This window comes from Amblyraja radiata, chromosome 3, assembly GCF_010909765.2.
Source record: "Amblyraja radiata isolate CabotCenter1 chromosome 3, sAmbRad1.1.pri, whole genome shotgun sequence".
Classification (NCBI taxonomy): Eukaryota; Metazoa; Chordata; class Chondrichthyes; order Rajiformes; family Rajidae; genus Amblyraja; species Amblyraja radiata.
In genome coordinates this window covers 91511556-91530661 of record NC_045958.1, presented here as the reverse complement: position 1 = coordinate 91530661, position 19106 = coordinate 91511556, and the positions used below count along the sequence as shown (strand labels likewise).

The window sequence follows — 19106 nt, the reverse complement described above, 5'->3', positions numbered from 1 at the left end:
CGCCACAGCCAGACATAAAAACAGCATTTTTCCACCAGCAGTAGCTCTACTCAATAACCAAACGTCTGTGGCCTCCTTTTGCTCTGGTATTTTATTTCATTCACATGTTTAAATTATAATGTTTTATTCTTAATGTTTTAATGTTTAATGTTTTATACTTAATTGTTTACTGTATGTCGTGTTGTTACTTGTGAGCGGAGCACCAAGGCAAATTCCTTGTATGTGCACATACTCGGCCAATAGACTTATTCATTCATTCAATGTATGATTCACAATCACATTCAACGATTCACATTATTGTCGCATGTACCCAGGTACAGTGAAATTCTTTGTTTTTGCATACAATACACAAAGTATGCAAAGGGTCGCCATGTATCTGGCACCGACCAAGTTAGAAAAGTACTCAATAGAGTCTCGATGGTCTCAGTGGCTCCAACCTGCTGGGGTCCTTTTGTTCTTGGCAGCGCTTCCCCACCCGCCCCCCACCGCTGGGACCCTCTTTGTTCCCGGCAATTAGCCCCCATCCCCGCGGGGTCCCTCTTCATTCTCAGCGGCCTGCCATCTCTCCATGGCTCGGCCTCGGCCAAACCGCCTCTCCCCCTCATTCGGTCCAACATCGAGCCGCCCTTCTCCTCTCCAGTCCTTCAGCTTTCGTGCCCTTAGAGGGCACCTCCCTCAGCGGACCTTAAAGACGCGGGAGGTTAAACCCCACCCCCCCCCCCTCCTCCCCCCCGGACGTCCTCCTACCTCCTATTTTAAATTTGTGTTTATTGTGTGTTTTGTTATTTTTATTATATGTATGACTGCAAGGCAACACAATTTCGTTCAGACCGAAAGGTCTGAATGACAATAAAGGATACTTTTACTTTACCGGCCCTTTGTCCAGCGTCCATCCGATTCGCCGTGTCCCTCCTTCTGCTTCCCGGGATGGCGGGACTGTCATATGTTGATAGAATGGAGCGGCTGGGCTTGTATACTCTGGAATTTAGAAGGATGAGAGGATATCTTATTGAAACATATAAGATTATTAAGGGTTTGGACACGCTGGAGGCAGGAAACATGTTCCCGATGTTGGGGGAGTCCAGAACCAGGTGCCACATTTTAAGAATAAGGGTTAAGCCAACTTAGAACGGAGATGAGGAAACACTTTTTCACACAGAGAGTTGTGAGTGTGGAATTCTCGGCCTCAGAAGGCAGTGGAGGCCAATTCTCTGGGTGCTTTCAAGAGAGAGCTTGACAGAGCTTTTAAAGATAGCGGAGTCAACGGATATGGGGAGAAGGCATGAACGGGGTGTTGATTGTGGATGATCAGCCATGATCACATTGAATGGCGGTGCTGGCTTGAAGGGCCGAATGGCCTACTCCTGCACCTATTGTCTATTGTCTGGCCTTCCGGGGCAAGCTTGAAATGAGCCTCAGACCCACTCCATTGACCATGCCCACTTGTAAATAAGCTCTTCGAAGCTTCCCCCCAGTCTAGTTCAGTCAAATAACCACTGATTGAAGCACTGGAACAACTAATCTTTATTTTTGGATAGCACAACAAATTACCCTATACAATACCTAAACCACTGCAGGTTCGATTCTTGTATCTGCCTGGCCAAGCCCTTCAACCTCGTGCAAGCAGAAACACTCCAAAAGGTCACGCAGTCTCAAGCGCTCTTCCAGAACATCGACAAAGGACCTTGTGGGGGCTGCCTTTTATAGGTCCCTGAACCTCGAGGGGCTGAACTACAGAAGGGTGGTGTATTTACAATCCAATCAAACATAACAAATTACAACAATATATTATTGACAGTTACACAAACCAATAACAGAATTCCCCTTACATTGTTGCAGGAGAAGCTTCCAGAAGAAGCTAACAGAACTTGAATAATGCAACATTTACCCTGGGATTCAAACAAACCAGACAGGGCTTAACATTTCAACCAATCAACACACAGCAGGGTAACTGTCTAGTCACATTATTTACAATATATACAAGGCTCTTGCAGTGATCCAATCAATTTTATGCATTTAAGTTTGTTTGCAGAGCATATATACATTTTATCAATTAAGGGGATATGAGGAGAACACCTAGATCCTACAGCCTTAAATATCAATCTGATGCCCAGACTGGTCGGCGCCATCCACAGCCTGTAAATTTCCACTGACAAAGGTTAAGCAATTCTGACAAATGCAGGGATCCTCCATTTTATGGTGTCTTTATTTTGGACAATATTAACACACTGACCAAGGTTACCTGGGTGTCACAATACCACACTGGATCAAATGCTGCCTTTGATCTCATCTCACCTTTGGAATGAAATGCTTTGCTCTGTCCTTGGACCAAGGCTGTGATGAGGTCTGGAACTGAATGGCTCTGCTGAAGACTAAACTAAGCATCGGTGAGCAGTTTATTGTTGGTAGCGCCGTTACTGATGATCGCAAGTAGATTGACTGGGTGCTAATTACCCTGACTGGTTCAACATGCTTTCAGTGAACAAGGTGTACCTGGCCGATTTCCCACGTTGTCGGTAGATGCCAATGTGTTAATTGTACTGGGCAGAAGTATGATTTCATTTGGAGTGCAAGTATTCAGGCCCACAGGTGAGATACTGTCTGGAGCCACAACCGCTGCTGCTTCTTGTTATCATATGAAGTGAATTAAAATTGGTTGAGAATGACATACATGATGGAGGGGTTTCAGGAAGACACTGGTGCAGCGGTAGAGTTGCTGCCTTACAGCACCAGAGATCCGGGTTCGATCCTGGCTACCGGTGCTGTCTAGCCATCCTGATGAGACACAAAGAGTGGAAGACAATCGAAAGCACCTTGAGTCAAGACATGGGAACTTTGGCAGTTTACCTACGACAGTGGCGCCTAAAGCTGAGCGAAGGCAAAACAGTGTCAACAGCATTCCATCTAAACAACAAGGAAGCTAAGCGAGAGCTAGCTGTCTTTGTTAACAACAGGCACTTTGACTTCCAACAAACAACCACTTACCTCGGCATAAAGCTGAACAGGTCGCTTACATTTCGTCAACACTTGGCTGGTCTCCACGACAAGGTCATGGCACATAGCGGCCTCAACCGACGCCTGGCAGGAACAAGTTGGGGAGCCAGCCCATCAACTCTTCGCACCTCTGCCTTAGCTCTTGTGTATGCCTCAGCTGAGTACTGCGCACCCGTATGGAGTAGAAGCAGACATACTAGCCTGGTAGGCACGAGCTTGAACAGCACCTTGCGAACCATCACTGGATGCCTTCAACCTACTCCAGTCGAGCAGCTTCCTATACTTGCAGGAATTCCGCCTGCAGGGATCCGAAGGCAAGCAGCAACTATCTCGTTGTGCCATGGACCCAGTTCACCTCCTCCATCAGACTATCAGCAGAGAGCAGAGGCCACCCCGGCTGAAGTCCCGTCACCCCTTTGCTCCACATGGAAAACAACTCCTAGCATCAATCCAGCCAACTGAGACAAAAGCACACTGGATAGCCATCAAGTGGTCACAGGAGTGGAAAGTAAATCTCATCTCCATTACACAGCTACATCTCTTCATCAGATAAAAGCTGTCCATGATCTAACCTCCCCAAAGGAGCATTGGTGAAGCTCAACAGACTTGGTACTGGAGTTGGGTGTTTCAATGCCAGCATGTGGAGATGGGGACTCCGTCAGAACCCAGCCTGCGAATGTGGAGCAGAACAACAGACAGCCAACCATGTCATCTCTGGGTGCCCGCTCTACCACCCACCAAATGGAGCTCAGGACCTGGCAGACATTGACGCAGACACAACAACCTGGCTGTTCAACATCTAACTATTCCTTTGGTTTATTTATGTTTATTTTATTTTATTTTTTTATTTGTTTATTTGTTCCGAACAAGTAAAGACATAAATAGGAATAAATAACAACAACAAAATCGAAATAGTCAAACAATTGGACAATCCAGGCAATATTTGCAAAGCAATAAAAAGCATAAAGCAAAATTTAAATGTCCAACACTTTTTCTTTACAAGCTCGAAAAGGAGTGAGAAGAAGAATAACTTATTTAATCTCACACCTTCTCCCTAAACCCTTCTTCCATATTTAATAATTAATTAATTAATAATAATAATACCTAAGACAATTTTTAGAGATGCATACAAACATATATATACATACAACTGATATACACTTACAAGTAATATGTATGAAGTAACCAAAAAACATAAATAAATAATAAATAAAATAATAAATAAACATTAACCCCTGTTTGTCAACCATCCCCATTCATCCCTGTACCTTGTAAAAAAAGTTTTTTGTATGTCATTTTGAACTGGTTCATGTTTGGACATTGCTTTAACTCCACATTCAAACTGTTCCACAATCCTACTCCACAGACCGAAATACAAAAAGTTTTTCTGGTCGTGCAGACTCCTTGTACCTTAAAATTAAATATTCTTCTTAAATTATAACCCCCCACTCGCTCATTGAATAATTTTTGTATATTTCCAGGTAAGTTTTTATTTTTGGCCCTAAACATTATCTGTGCTGTTTTAAATGCAACCGAATCCTCTAATTTTAATAATTTTGACTGTAAGAATAATGGATTAGTGTGACCCAGATACCTGACATTGTGAATAATACGTATTGCTCCTTTTTGCAGAATAGTTAATGAATGTAGCGAACTTTTATAGTTATTGCCCCAGTAATTTAAATAGGGTAAGATTAGTGAACAGTAGAGGATGCAGAGTGATTTGTGATCCAGAACCTGCTTAACTTTGTGTAATACAGAAATGCTTTTTGACAGTTTGGATTGTACATGTTTAATGTGTGACGTTTTAAAGGTGACGTATCATTCGCAAGAAGAAGAAAGTGCTGTCTGTACGGAGTTCGTACGTTCTGTTTAGGGTCATTCCATCTCAGGCAGCATCTCTGGTGAGAAAGGTGACGTTTCGCGTTTCTGAAGAAGGGCCCTGATGTGAAGCGTCACCCATCCTTTTGCTCCAGAGATACTGCCTGACCCACTGAGTTACTCCAACATTTTGTGTCTATTTTCTGGAAGACAAGATGGTTTATCCTTTCGGTATTTCTAGCAGAATAAGGTTGTGAACGCTTTAGTTCTGCCTTTAGCACTCACGTGCTTGGCTTCTTCATCGGGATCATCTTCCATCAGCAGTTTAATTATTCACCATCATTCATAATCAGATCTAAGAAACGCGACACAATGTTGCAGCTGGTAGAGCAGTTGCGTCAATGCGCCAGAGATCTGGGATTGATCCTGACTGTCTGTGAGGAGTTTGCACGTTCTCCCTGTGACTGTGTAGGTTTCCTCTGTGTGCTCCGATTTCATGAGACATTGGAGCAGAATTAGGCCATTCGGCCCATCGATTCTGCCCGCCATTCAATCATAGGTAGCATTGTTGAAGAACATAGATAGGTGAACTGTCTTTAATCAGATTTTATTGGACTTTATCTTGTGCTAAAAGTTATTCTCTTGATCTTGCATCAGTACACTATGGACAGCTTGATTGTAATCATGTCTAGTCCTCTCATTGACTGTATATCACGCAACAAAAAAGCTTTGTTGCGTGACTGTATATCACGCAAAAACTAAACATTTTGGGTCGGGAGCCTATGGTTAGATAGTTGACACTAAAATTAGTGGCGTTCTGATAGTCTGAGGCCACAAAAAGATATTGATGAGCTAATAAATGGGAAGAGCGATAGCAGGTGGAATTTAACCTGGAAAAGTGGCAATGACACATTTTTGGAGGTCAAATAAAGATGGGGCATACCCGTTAAGAGGTAGGGCCCTCAGGAGTATTGAGAAACAAAGGGATCTCGTGGAAAGTCCAAAGCTTTACCCAAAGGCTGGTAGAAATAGCCTATGGTATGTTTGCTTCATTAGCCATGGCATGAGAACAATGGGCTGGGCCGTCAGTGAGAAGTTGCCTGTCCACCTCCACAAGCATTGTACAGTGGTCAGTTCTTCGAATGATGTGGTGTGTGGATATATCTACAATGGGTAGTTTGGTGAGGATGTGGCCAAAGAAGTATATTGTGTATTAGAAATAGAAACAGGGGCAGGTCCTTCAGTCCCTGGAATTTAATAAGATTGGCTGCGGGAGAGGAGAGGGACCTGGGTTCGCTGTCGATCCACACGGCCAAGGAAGGTGTAGCTAGAACCCTGCAGCAGCCTGGGTTTGCTGGAATGGACAACGCTCATAACATCCAGGGCGCGGACTGGACTTTGATTTGGTGCATGCAGAATCAGTGGACTATTTCTGTCCACTTGCTAATCCGGCATGTGCTTGGGTATGGTAATACTCCACTGGACTGTTTGCTAAAAAGGATTTCACTGTGTGTCTGCACTTCACACATGTGACTATAAAAGCACCATTGAATATCCCAAACCATACCTTCATACATACCAACCTCCCTTCCATTGACTCAATTTACACCTTACGCTGCCTCGGCAAGACCAGCAGCGTAATCAAAGACGAGTCACACTCCGACCACTCTCTCTTCTCCCCTCTCCCGTCAGGCAAGAGGTACAGAAGTGTGGAAATGCACACCTCCAGATTCAGGGACAGTTTCTTCCCAGCTGTTATCAGGCAACTGAACCATGCTATCTTTGAACCGACTTTACTGGCTTTATCTTGCACTAAATGTTAGTCACGATATTCCCTTTATCATGTATCTGTATACTCTGGATGGCTCGATTATAATCATGTATTGTCTTTCCGCTGATTGGTTAGCATGCCACAAAAGCTTTTCACCGTACCTCGGTACATGTGACAATAAACAATAAACTAAACTAACCTTGAAGGTGACAGCGTAGACAGGTGGAAAAGGAGGCATATGCTATGCTTGCTTCATTAGCCATGGATGAGAACAATGGACCATGCCATCAGTAAGAGGTTTGGTGTCATCAGCTCATAAGGGATGGGAGCAGAATAAGGCCATTCGGCTCATCAAGTCTATTCCACCATTCAATCATGGCTGATCTATCTCTCCCTCTCAACCCTATTCACCTGCCTTCTCCCCATAATCCCTGACACCCGGACTAATCAGTATTAATGTGGGTTTCTACCTTCACAAGAACTGTGCAGTGGTCAGTTCTTCATGTGATGTTGTGTTGGCAACATCTACAACAGGTAGCTTGGTGAGGATGTGGTTAAAGAAGTGTTTCTGTATTAGAAATAGAAGCAGGGGCTGGTCATTCAGTTCCTGTGGCTCCTCTGCCATTCAATACGATTGACTAATCTTTACCTCATTGCCTCTTTCCTGCAAGAACCCTGCATCCTTAGATTGCTATAATTTGTTAATCTATCAAACTATCTTAAATTTACTCTCTGCCTTCCCAGTAATTCACTCGAACGGCATAGTAGCAAAACGATAGAGTTGCTGCCTTACAGCTCCAGAGACCCAGGTTTGATCCTGACAAAGGGTGCTTTCTGTACAGAGTTTGTACGTTCTCCCTGTGACTGCGTGGGTTTTCTCCGGATGCTCTGGTTTCCTCCCATATTCCATAGACGTGCAGGTTTGTAGGTCCATTGGCTTCTGTAAATTATCCCCTGTGTGTAGGATAGAACTAGTGTATGGGTGATCGCTGGTCGGAGTGGACTCGGAGGGCTAAAGGGCCTGGTTCAATGCTGTATCTCTAAACTAAACTAAATTAGCATTTGTAAATCCAATACAGCAGCGATGCTTATTGATGTCAGATGCCCTCAGGTATTCTTGATAATAGACAGTGAAACCCACTCCACTGACTACATTCTCTGCCCTTCCTTTGCACTTCAACATCTATTTATTTTGGATAAAGTGTTACTTATAGACAAAATAATCTACGGCAATTAACCATGAAAGGGAAGCAGTTTCTCCAGAAAAACACATTATGAAATATAGTTACCTACAAATAACATGTATAAGATCAATTTTATTCACTCCTAGCCGTGTGAACAATTAGATGTAATGACACTAAATGCTGGAGTAACTCAGGCAGGACAGTAATTCAGGTGGGTCAGGCAGCATCTCTGGAGAAGGAGGATAGGTGACGTTTCGAGTCAGGATCCTTCTTCAGATTGACAAGGAAATATAATCCCCAAGGGTCCCTACCCAAAACCTCATCATCCATTGCCTCCAGAGATACAGCCCGCTGAGTTCATTAACACATTGAGTCCATCTCAGGGTATAACTTTACCAGTTTATAATATTCTTGTAATGTGCAACTTTTCTGAATATCTGACCGGAAACTTGCAGTCTTCTAGTCACAGACACAGAGACACACATACATGCATGCACACATACACAGACACACACGCATGTGCACGTGCACACACGTGCAAGTGCACACACAGAGCACTGCACACACGCAGACGCATTCACATGCACACACACACAGCTCTACACACAGGCACGCGCACATGCACACACACACACAGCTACACACACACATACACACACACAGCTCTATGCACACGCGCACATGCACACACATGCACAGCTCTACACACACACACACACACACACACACACACACACACACACACACACACACACACACACACACACACACACACACACACACACACACACACACACACACACACAGTGACACTGAACATGGATACAACATGAGCAAAAGCACCACTCCAAAATCAGACTCCAATCTGACAATGTAACCCTCTGCATTCTTCACATATTCGGAGTTTGTCTGGGCTTATCACAAAGAGACATAGGGGCACAGTAGTGGAATTGCTTGCCTTACAGCGCCAGAGACCCGGGTACGATCCTGACTATGGGTGCTGTCTGTATGGAGTTCTCCCTGTGACCGTGTGGGTTTTCTCCGAGTGCTCCGGTTTCCTCCCACGCTCCAAAGAAGTATTGGTTAATTGACTTTGGTGAAATTGTAAATTGTCCCAATGTATAGAATAGTGCTAGTGAACGGGGTGATCGCTGGTCTCCAGACTCGGTGGGCCAAAGGGTCTGTTTCCGCTCTGTATCTCTAAAGTCTAAAGTCTACTAAACAACTTAAAGAAGTTTAAAGAACAGTGGTTAGATGTTCTTGTGGTGAGAGGAAGAAATTGTGGGCTGGCGGGAGGAGAGTTATTTTAAAAATTGAAATTGAAGTGTAAAGAGGAGATCTAGTTTAGTTTAGTTTAGAGATACATCAGGGATCAGAACCTTTGGCCCACCGAGTCTGCGCCGAACAGCGATAACCCTGTACACCTACACACTAAGAACAGTTTTTTACCAAAGCCAAATTAACCTTCAAACCTGCACATCTTTGGAGTGTGGGAGGAAACCAGAGTATCTGGGGAAAACCCACGCGGTCACAGGGAGAACGGACAGCACCCTTTGTCAGGATCGAACCCGAGTCTTTGGCGCTGTAACAACGTTACCACCGTGCCACCCTTATTATATTTGATTTTTTTTGGCAAAACATCAGGCATTTTCAATTATAAAAAATAACCGATGATATAACTTTAAGGTAGTGTATGATAATAACAATTCAGTTGATACAACACTGAGAAATATTGTTAACATAGGATCCGGTGCTGCAAACATAGCCAAAACAAATATAGAAAGGGCTGTGTCAAGGTTGCAATTCTGAAAAGCTGAGCAGTAAATTTTCAAGTTTAATATTTCCTGTATTCTCTGGTTAAACGTAATCCCAAATGGATATTTAACCCGTCATGCTTGTTGGCATGTATTATTGATTCCTACAAAAGTGGAACATGTATTAGATTCAGTGGAAGCAGCAGTGTCAATCTTTATATGAACCACACTATCTTGTAACACTTTCAAGGTCAGGGTGCATGCAGCACACTGGAATACAGCTGGTATATGTATGAATGGGTTCTGTCTCCAGAATAAAGAAAGGTAGTAATGGTAGTAATAGTACAGTACTAGTTTAGTAATAGTACAGGTAGTGCTAGTAGTAATAGATGGCTCGATTGTCTTGCCACTAACTGGTTCGCATGCAACAAAAGCCTTTTGCTGTGCCTCGGGACATGTGACACTGAGCTAAACTAATTTTCTTTGGAATTTTCTTCCAGTTTTCTTCCCATTTCTTGTTTACATAAATGTAGAAACAAGGAACTGCAGATGCTGGTTTACAAAAAAAGGACACAAGAGTAGCTCAGTGGGTCAGGCAGCATCTCTGGAGAACATGGATTGGTCTTTGTCAACCATCTGCCTATCAACACCCACCCCCCTCACCTCCTACAAGGCAAAACCAGGAGGCAGCTCGAATGCCGGTGTAACATCACTCCCTGATGAGCTCAATGCGTTTTACGCACGCTTTGACAGGGAGAATACTGATGTGCCTTCCCGATCCCCCATTCGCTGTGATGGCATTTCAGTCTCAGTCACAGAGGCCGATGTCAGGAAATCCTTCAGAGGGGTGAACCCCCGAAAAGCACCTGGACCTGATGGTATACCCGGCCGTGTTCTAAAAACCTGTGCGGACCAACTGGCGGGAGTTTTTACGGACATTTTCAACCTCTCACTTCTGAGGTCTGAGGTCCCCACCTGCTTTAAAAGGGCATCAATTATACCGGTGCCCAAGAAGAGTAAGGTGACATGCCTCAATGACTATCGACCAGTGGCACTAACGCCGGTGGTGATGAAGTGCTTTGAGAGGTTGATCATGGAGCAAATCAACTCCTACATCGACAAAAACCTGGACCCACTGCAGTTCGCATACCGCCACAACAGATCAACGGTGGATGCGATCTCGCTGGCCCTCCACTCCGCACTGGACCACTTGGACAACAAAAACTCATATGTCAGGCTGTTATTCATTGATTACAGCTCGGCATTTAACACAATCATCCCCTCCAAACTGGTTACCAAACTCGCAGAACTGGGTCTCTGCGCATCCCTCTGCAACTGGATCCTCGACTTCCTCGTCCACAGACCACAGTCTGTTCGTATTGGTGGAAATGTGTCAGCCTCAATAACAATCAGCACGGGAGCACCTCAAGGCTGTGTGCTCAGCCCCCTGCTGTACTCACTCTATACCCATGACTGCGTAGCCAACCACAGTGCGAACTCCATCATCAAGTTCGCTGACGACACCACTATTGTGGGGCGTATCACTGATGGGGATGAGTCAGAGTACAGAAGAGAGATCGAGCAACTGTCCATATGGTGCCAGCGCAATAACCTGGCCCTCAACACCAGCAAAACCAAGGAACTGATTGTGGACTTTGGAAGGAGTAGGAGGGGGACCCACAGCCCCATTTATATCAACGGGTCGATGGTTGAAAGGGTCAAGAACTTCAAATTCCTGGGCGTGCACATCTCTGAAGATCTTTCCTGGTCCGAGAACACTAACGCAATTATCAAAAAAGCTCATCAGCGCCTCTACTTCCTGAGAAGATTACGGAGAGTCGGATTGTCAAGGAAGACTCTCTCTAACTTCTACAGGTGCACAGTCGAGAGCATGCTGACCGGTTGCATCGTGGCTTGGTTCGGCAATTTGAGCGCCCTGGAGAGGAAAAGACTACAAAAAGTAGTAAACACTGCCCAGTCCATCATCGGCTCTGACCTTCCTTCCATCGAGGGGATTTATCACAGTCGCTGCCTCAAAAAGGCTGGCAGTATCATCAAAGACCCACACCATCCTGGCCACACACTCATCTCCCTGCTACCTTCAGGTAGAAGGTACAGGAGCCTGAAGACTGCAACAACCAGGTTCAGGAATAGCTACTTCCCCTCAGCCATCAGGCTATTAAACCTGGCTCGGACAAAACTCTGATTATTAGCAACCACTTTCTGTTATTTGCACTACCAGTTTATTTATTCATGTGTGTATATATTTATATCATGGTATATGGACACATTTATCTGTTTTGTAGTAAATGCCTACTATTTTCTGTGTGCTTAAGCAAAGCAAGAATTTCATTGTCCTATACAGGGACACATGACAATAAACTCACTTGAACTTGAACTTGTATCAATCTATTACATGCCAGGCTTTGCCCTGCCCCTCCTGTCTTCCAGTTTTATAACACCCCCCCCTCCCCCCCACAACACAATCAGACTGAAGAAGGCTCCCAAACCCAAAACGTCATCTTTCCATGTTCTCTAGATATACTGCCTGGCCCGCTGTGTTACTCCAGCACTTGGTGTCTTTTTTGCAGTTCTGTTGGTTCCCCAGCCTTGAAGGCATTTGAGATGGGTGTAGCTGAGCAAAAAGGCTGGCATGGACGTGGTGGGCTGAAGGGCCTGTTTCTGCGCTGTACGACTTTGTGACTCTATAACTTTAGCTGAAATATCACAGCCAAGAGCGGCACTGTGGCGCAGCAGTGGAGTTGCTGCCTTACAGCACCTGAGACCCGGGTTCGATCCTGATTACAGGTGTTGTCCGTACACAGTTTATACTTTGCCCCTGTGACTGTGTGGGTTTCTTCCAAGTGCTCCCGTTTCCTCCCACACACCAAAGACATGCAGGTTTGTAGGTTGTGTAGGAAGCAACTGCAGATGCTGGTCTAAACCGAAGATAGACCCAAAAGGCTGGAGTAACTCAACGGGACAGGCAGCATCTCTGGAGAGCAGGAATGGGTGACGTCTGAAGAAGGATCACGACCCGAAACGTCACCCATTCCTTCTCTCCAGAGATGCTGCTTGTCCTGCTGAGTTACTCCAGCTTTCTTCTGTCTGTCTCAGGTTTGTATGTTCATTGGCTTCAGTAAAACTGTAAATTGTCCCTAGTGTGTAGGATTATGCTTGTGTACAGGGATTGCTGGCTGGCGTGGACTCGCTAGGCTGAGAGGCCTGTTTCTGCACTGTATCTCTAAAATAAACTAATAACCATATAACCATATAACAATTACAGCACGGAAACAGGCCATCTCGGCCCTACAAGTCCGTGCCGAACAACTTTTTTCCCTTAGTCCCACCTGCCTACACTCATACCATAACCCTCCATTCCCTTCTCATCCATATGCCTATCCAATTTATTTTTAAATGATACCAACGAAGCTGCCTCCACCACTTCTACTGGAAGCTCATTCCACACCGCTACCACTCTCTGAGTAAAGAAGTTCCCCCTCATGTTACCCCTAAACTTCTGTCCCTTAATTGTTTGAATCTTCCCTATTCTCAAAGGGAAAAGCTTGTCCACATCAACTGTCTATCCCTCTCATCATTTTAAAGACCTCTATCAAGTCCCCCCTTAACCTTCTGCGCTCCAGAGAATAAAGACCTAACTTATTCAACTTTTCTCTGTAACTTAGTTGTTGAAACCCAGGCAACATTCTAGTAAATCTCCTCTGTACTCTCTCTATTTTGTTGACATCCTTCCTATAATTGGGCGACCAAATGGGTTGCATGAGGAGAGTAGATTAGTTTGGTATGCTCCTGGGTTTCGAACTCGTCATAAACACGAGAGATCCAAAAAAGAATTTCAGTAATAGAGTCCTGCAGCATGGAAACAGACTGTTCGACCCAACTTGCCCACTCCGACCAACATGTCCCATCTATACTAGTTCCGCCTGCCTAGGTTTGGCCCATGTCCCTCTAAACCTGTCCTATCCATGTACCTGCCTAAATGTTTCTTAAACTTAAAATTAAAAATAGAAAAAAAAATGTAATCCTACCATCTGGATTGGTGCGGCCTTTCCTGCCGGAGACCGGCCAGAGCTTCAGCTTCAGCAGCGGCACAGCACGGAAGTACCATCACGGAGCAGGCGATGCCTTACTGGGGTCGCCGTGTGGAGCTCCGGAGTGCTGGGACTGCCGATTTTAACACCGTGGAGCTGTGGTCTGCGGAGCTTCCAGCCGCGGGCGGCGCTGACCTTAACATCGCGGAGTCCTGGGATCCCTTTGCCGAGGGCCGCCAGTGTTGAATCTCCGCCCAGCTTGGCCTGAAGACTTCGGGAGCCGCGGTCTCCTGTAGGAAGTGGCCGATTCGGAAACTCCAAGCAGCTGAGAATGTTCTTCCGTTCCGACGTCGGAGTTTCGATCATCCCGGCGAGAGAGCCTGAACATCGGGCCGCCACGGGGAACAAAGAGGAAGGTCCCGACCACGGGGAACAAAGAGGAAGGAAGATGACTGAACTTTATTGCCTTCCCTCAGTGTCACTGCACCAATTGGTGCAGTGACAATAAATGTAAACTTGAACTTAAACATATTTAGGACCAAGAGGCCTTCCTGAATAATGGGAAGTTCCTGAATAATGGAGCTGTGGCCGTTCTGTCGTTGAGGGTGTGGTTTTTGGATGTTGGAGGGATGAATGGGTTTGGGAATTGTGCAAGATCAGATCAGCTGAGGATTTGCTGAATGGCAGAGCAAGGTCAAGGTCCAGGCTACTCCTGCTCTTTCTCGCTATCTTCCTTTGAATATCTTGCCACCCAAATTGAAAAGGAAATCTGGTCGACAACTTTAAACCGGACCAATCATTTGTACTGAAAAATATTAAACATGATTCCGCCAGGCGATTTGTCTATGCACTCCAGATATTATTAACTGTATTAAAACAATCCCCTTCATGATATCACCAAAATATGATGCTGCCCAAGAAAATCCTCAGCCCCTCTGCCCTGATCTTTTTGGTGAGGGGAAATTGTGATGAAAAATATCACGTGAATGGACCAAGTTCACGGGAAGAGTAAAATTAAAGCCATACCCATGTTTCTTGATTTTAGTTTTTTGATTTGGAGTTACAGAACGGAAACTGGCCTTTTGGCCCAGCGATCCTCACACACTAACACTAACCTACATACTAGGGACAATGTACAATTTTTACCAAAGCCAAATTAACATACAAACGTCTGGAGTGGCGGAGGAAACCGGAGCACCCGGGGAAAACCCACGCAGTAACGGGGAGAACGTACAAACTCCATGCAGACAGCCTCTGGCGCTGTAAGGCAGGAACTCTACCGCTGTGCCACCAGAAGAAAAGCAGATTTCTTATGCTAATTCACAGACACTTTCAAAATTGAATTAATGTGGGTGAAACCAAGTACCATGGCAATTATTTGTTCTTGTGGCTTGGCTTCAAAGTTCACATGCAGTAGATCTGTTCCAGCAAGAGCATTTGTGATGCTTAACATCGCTGGCTCTCACATAGGCTGGATGAAGTTTTAAACTGCTTGGGCAGTTTAAAAATTACAAACACGGGGAATATCTTTCAGCTTTTCAACCCATCTGATCCATTCTGAAGGGTCTCGACCCGAAACCTCACCTATTCCTCCAGCCTTTTGTGTCTATCTTTGATCCATTCTTCACACGAGCTTCCCCCCACTTCTTCAAACTATAAGCATGACCATATTTTACTTAATAGCTTACTGGAATTTATAATATCTCTCTAAATGACGACGTGGTTCAGGGGACCACTTTTCCACCCCCCTCCAGTGAAAGGGGTCTGTCCCAAATTCCTCATTGTATTTATTAGTCGCTATCTTGCATTTTATGGCCCCTGACTTTGGAAACTATGAACATTGAACATTGGCAAAGACAGTGCATGCATGTTGTAGTTCGTTTTATTTGGCTTGGTGACAATTTCAGAACAAATGTACAGCAAAAACGAACAGTAGTTTTGATTTTTGAAAAAAGTTGGATACCATTTCCACCCCAAATTTTAGCCTGCTAAAGTCATCCCCATTTTTCAGTATGTACAGGAATTTCCATTTGTGGGATTATTTTGTTTGTCAATGCTTGTATATAACCAAAAGAATAAACCTTGCACAACAATGCCGTACATAGATGCATTATCAAGGATGTGTTTTGGCAGATGATTTTTTAACCTGCTCTTCAATCATTTACAGATCACCTGTGCTGGACTTAAATAGCACAGTAACTTTAAGAAATTCATCTCTTTAACGTGGCAATGGTTAAGAAAAAAAAAACCTTTCATTCCCTGTGATCAACTGCTGCAGCCATGACATTAAAGTACACCTTTATTCCGACCAACATTCAAGTACATTATAGAAAAATATATTTTGTATGGTACAGAGTAATTCAGGCCAGCTAATTTCCCCATTGATATATGGCAACATTTTTACACAAAAGCATTTGGAGGAAACTGTCATCTGTGTAAACGAACTTTGCACAACAAACCCAAGATGTGTAAAAACGGCAATGCGAGTTCAGGAATCAACATAAACTACAAATACTTCAAGATAAATATTCATTCTTTCAATAAATAGAGTGGTTACAAAGCAGCACATGGTTTTTAGAGCTCTACTGTGTAAAAAGGTCAAAGTATCAAAGTTCTGAACCCAAGCCAGCTGAGATATTGGAAGAGAATTCTGAGATCAATGCTGAAAATATGAATTGTTCAATCTCTTTCACTCATAGGAGAGCTCATAGGTCTTCAACTGGGTGTCAGATGAAGCAGGGGCTGGTGTCACTGGTCAGAAAGGGACCTTCGGGATTCACTAGGAGAACGTCTTAGTGTATCCCATCTCTGTACTTGTCCGTGAAAAAAATGTAATGTCTATTTATAATATTCAATGTTTGTAGCGATAATAGCACCTTTCCTGTTGGCAACTGACAATGTTAGAATCAAGTTGATAAGTGCAAAGAACACCACCCTGTCCACCAATAACCCAACCCCTATTCCCATTCCCACTCTCCCTACACTGGAAAATTTGTAAAAGACTGAGCAAGAGCCATTAGACATCACAGATAATCACTCTCAATGTCCAAGATTGGAGATGATTAAGACAATTGTTATTGGATTTTTTAAAAAATTGGAAAAAAAACCCAATTCTCGGGCTCTCTGTGATGAACGTACACCAAATATACTGAAAAGTTCAGAACTTAAAATTCAGCTCTCGTTTTATTGGGGAAATTAGTTGATCCTGATTACAAAGTACTTATTGAGGAAAAGCCACCAATGTTCAATGCCCCTGAGTGTTATCCCCCAAAGAATTGGATTGCACCTTATTACTAAGGGAAAGTGTGTCAAAATAACAGCAAAATAAGTTGTAAACATCTAAGAATTTTCAAGATATTTAAAAAAATTATATTGTAATTTTGTAATTGCATAATTTTGACCATTACATAATCACAATTTTTCTAGATCCTTCATCGAAAGTGTGTCAAAAAATATTTACACACTGAGCTGTACATATTTTTTGCAGCAATATACAGATAATTCTCCATCTTGTACATTTACATGACAAACTACACTGCAAGAAGGTTATTCATCTCCCACTTTTGCGAGGTTTTGGCAGAATCACAATCTGAGATGAAAATCTGGTGAAGCACTTCGGAGCGGTCTAAGCATTTGCCCGTAGGAATGTGTGTGAATCTGTGCAATGTCTGAAAGGAAAGATAGAGAGATCACATTCTACTCGAGAACACAGAACAATACAGCAAAGGAACAGGCCGTTTGGCTCACAATGCTTATGCCTATCATCAGAAGATCATAAAACATATGAGAAGAATTAGGCCACTAGGATCCTTGAGAGTCTGCTCTGCCATTTGATCATGGTGGATCGATTTTACCCTCTCAACTCCATTCTCCTGCCTTCTCCCCGTAACCTTTGACACCCTTGCTAATCAAGAGCCTATCAATCTCCGCTTTAAACATAATGACGGCCTCCACCGCCATCTGCGGCAATGAATTCCACAAGTTTACCACCCTTTGGCTAAAGAAATTCTTCCTAGTTTCCATACTGAATCATGATGCCAAGATAAACTAATCTCATTTACCTGCACCATATCCCTCCATTCCCTGCTTATCCACGTGCCTATCTTTTTCTCCAGAGGTGCTACCTGACCTGCTGAGTTACTCCTGTACTTTGCCAATATAAACGCCTTGTAGAGGCATGATGCACACCTTAAGTTGTAACTGTGCTACAATGGATTCCTGAGGAAGGGTTCTGACCCGAAACGTCACCTATTCCTTTTCTCCAGAGATGCTGCCTGACCGCTGAATTACACTGCATTTTCTGTCTATCTTCGCTATAAACAAGCATCTGCGGTTTCTTCCTACACACCATCACTTAGAAGGTAGAATTGGTATAAAATGATCTTTTTCAGGCTGGAAAATTTTAACTGATGAGAATGCCTCAAGGATCAATCCTTAGCCCTCGATTATTTTATGATCTATATTAATGGCTTAGAAGAGGGAGCAGAGTGGAAGATATCCATGATTGCTCGTGACACAAATTTAGGTGAGAGGTCTGCTGCAATGGGTATTTGGAATGATAGGTTCCACAAAAACTTACCAAATGTAATTTGAAGTGTGATATCACACATTTCTGAAGTAGGAATCAAAACACAGAGCAATGTCCAAAATGGAGAGAGTCAGCAAAAGAAAGCAGCACAGGGCAATATAATTTTTTTTAAAACGCCTATAACTGAGTCAACAAGGAAGTGCAGTGTATTTAAACAGCAAATAACACATTGGCCTTCATTGGAAGGGCTTGAGTATTGTTGCCGAATATCAATTACCCATTCACACCAGTTCTATGTTATCCCACTTTTCTAACCACTCCCTACACATTTCCTCGGGCCATCTGAGGGAAGGGTTCCAACCCGAAACATCACCTAATTCTTTTCTCTGGAGATGTCACCTGACCCGCAGAGTTACTCTAACATCAGCATACACCAGGTTCTGCAGTACCTTCCTACCCAGATAGTTTCTTGATGGTCAACTAGATCGTTTGCCTAGGAAGGGTGCATTGAGTAGGCTAGGATTTTCAGTGGACATAAAATGCCGTATGTTTGGTGAGGATGGAAAGATGCTCACTTGTGGGAATGGAAGTAATAAGGAAGGGGACCAAATGGGTAAATTCAGTAAAGGTATAGAAGTGGAAATGCAGATGCAACCTACTGAGAGGAGAGGACACATATTTTAAATGTGCAAAGGGCTTTGAAATGTTCAAGACTAAGTATCGGTTTTAACTTCGAACAAACTTCTCACTGCATCACCAAAGGTACTGTACTGACATTTTATTATGGGTTTTCCCACAGTAATATAGTATTTATAGAGTGTAGAAACAAGGATCTGCAGATGCTGCCTTACACAAAAGGACACAAAAAGTTGCAGTAACTCAGCGGGTCAGGCAGCATGTTTAAGAAGGAACTGCAGATGAGGGAAAATTGAAGGTAACAAAAATGCTGGAGTAACTCAGCAGGTTGGTCAGGCAGCATCTCAGGATAACATGGATAGGTGA

General features: G+C 43.8%; 1 protein-coding gene across 2 annotated transcripts in view; it reads right to left on the bottom strand.

The window, feature by feature from the left end:
• Window positions 1-15442: 15442 nt before the first annotated feature.
• The window catches only part of galnt7 (polypeptide N-acetylgalactosaminyltransferase 7), a 114468-nt gene continuing 110804 nt past the window's right edge, over window positions 15443-19106 (bottom strand). For both annotated transcript variants that reach the window (XM_033018315.1, XM_033018314.1), the window contains exon 12: window positions 15443-17244. In XM_033018315.1, coding sequence (XP_032874206.1) covers window positions 17107-17244 — 138 coding nt within the window. In that variant the 3' untranslated portion in view covers window positions 15443-17106. The remainder of the gene's footprint in view (window positions 17245-19106) is intronic.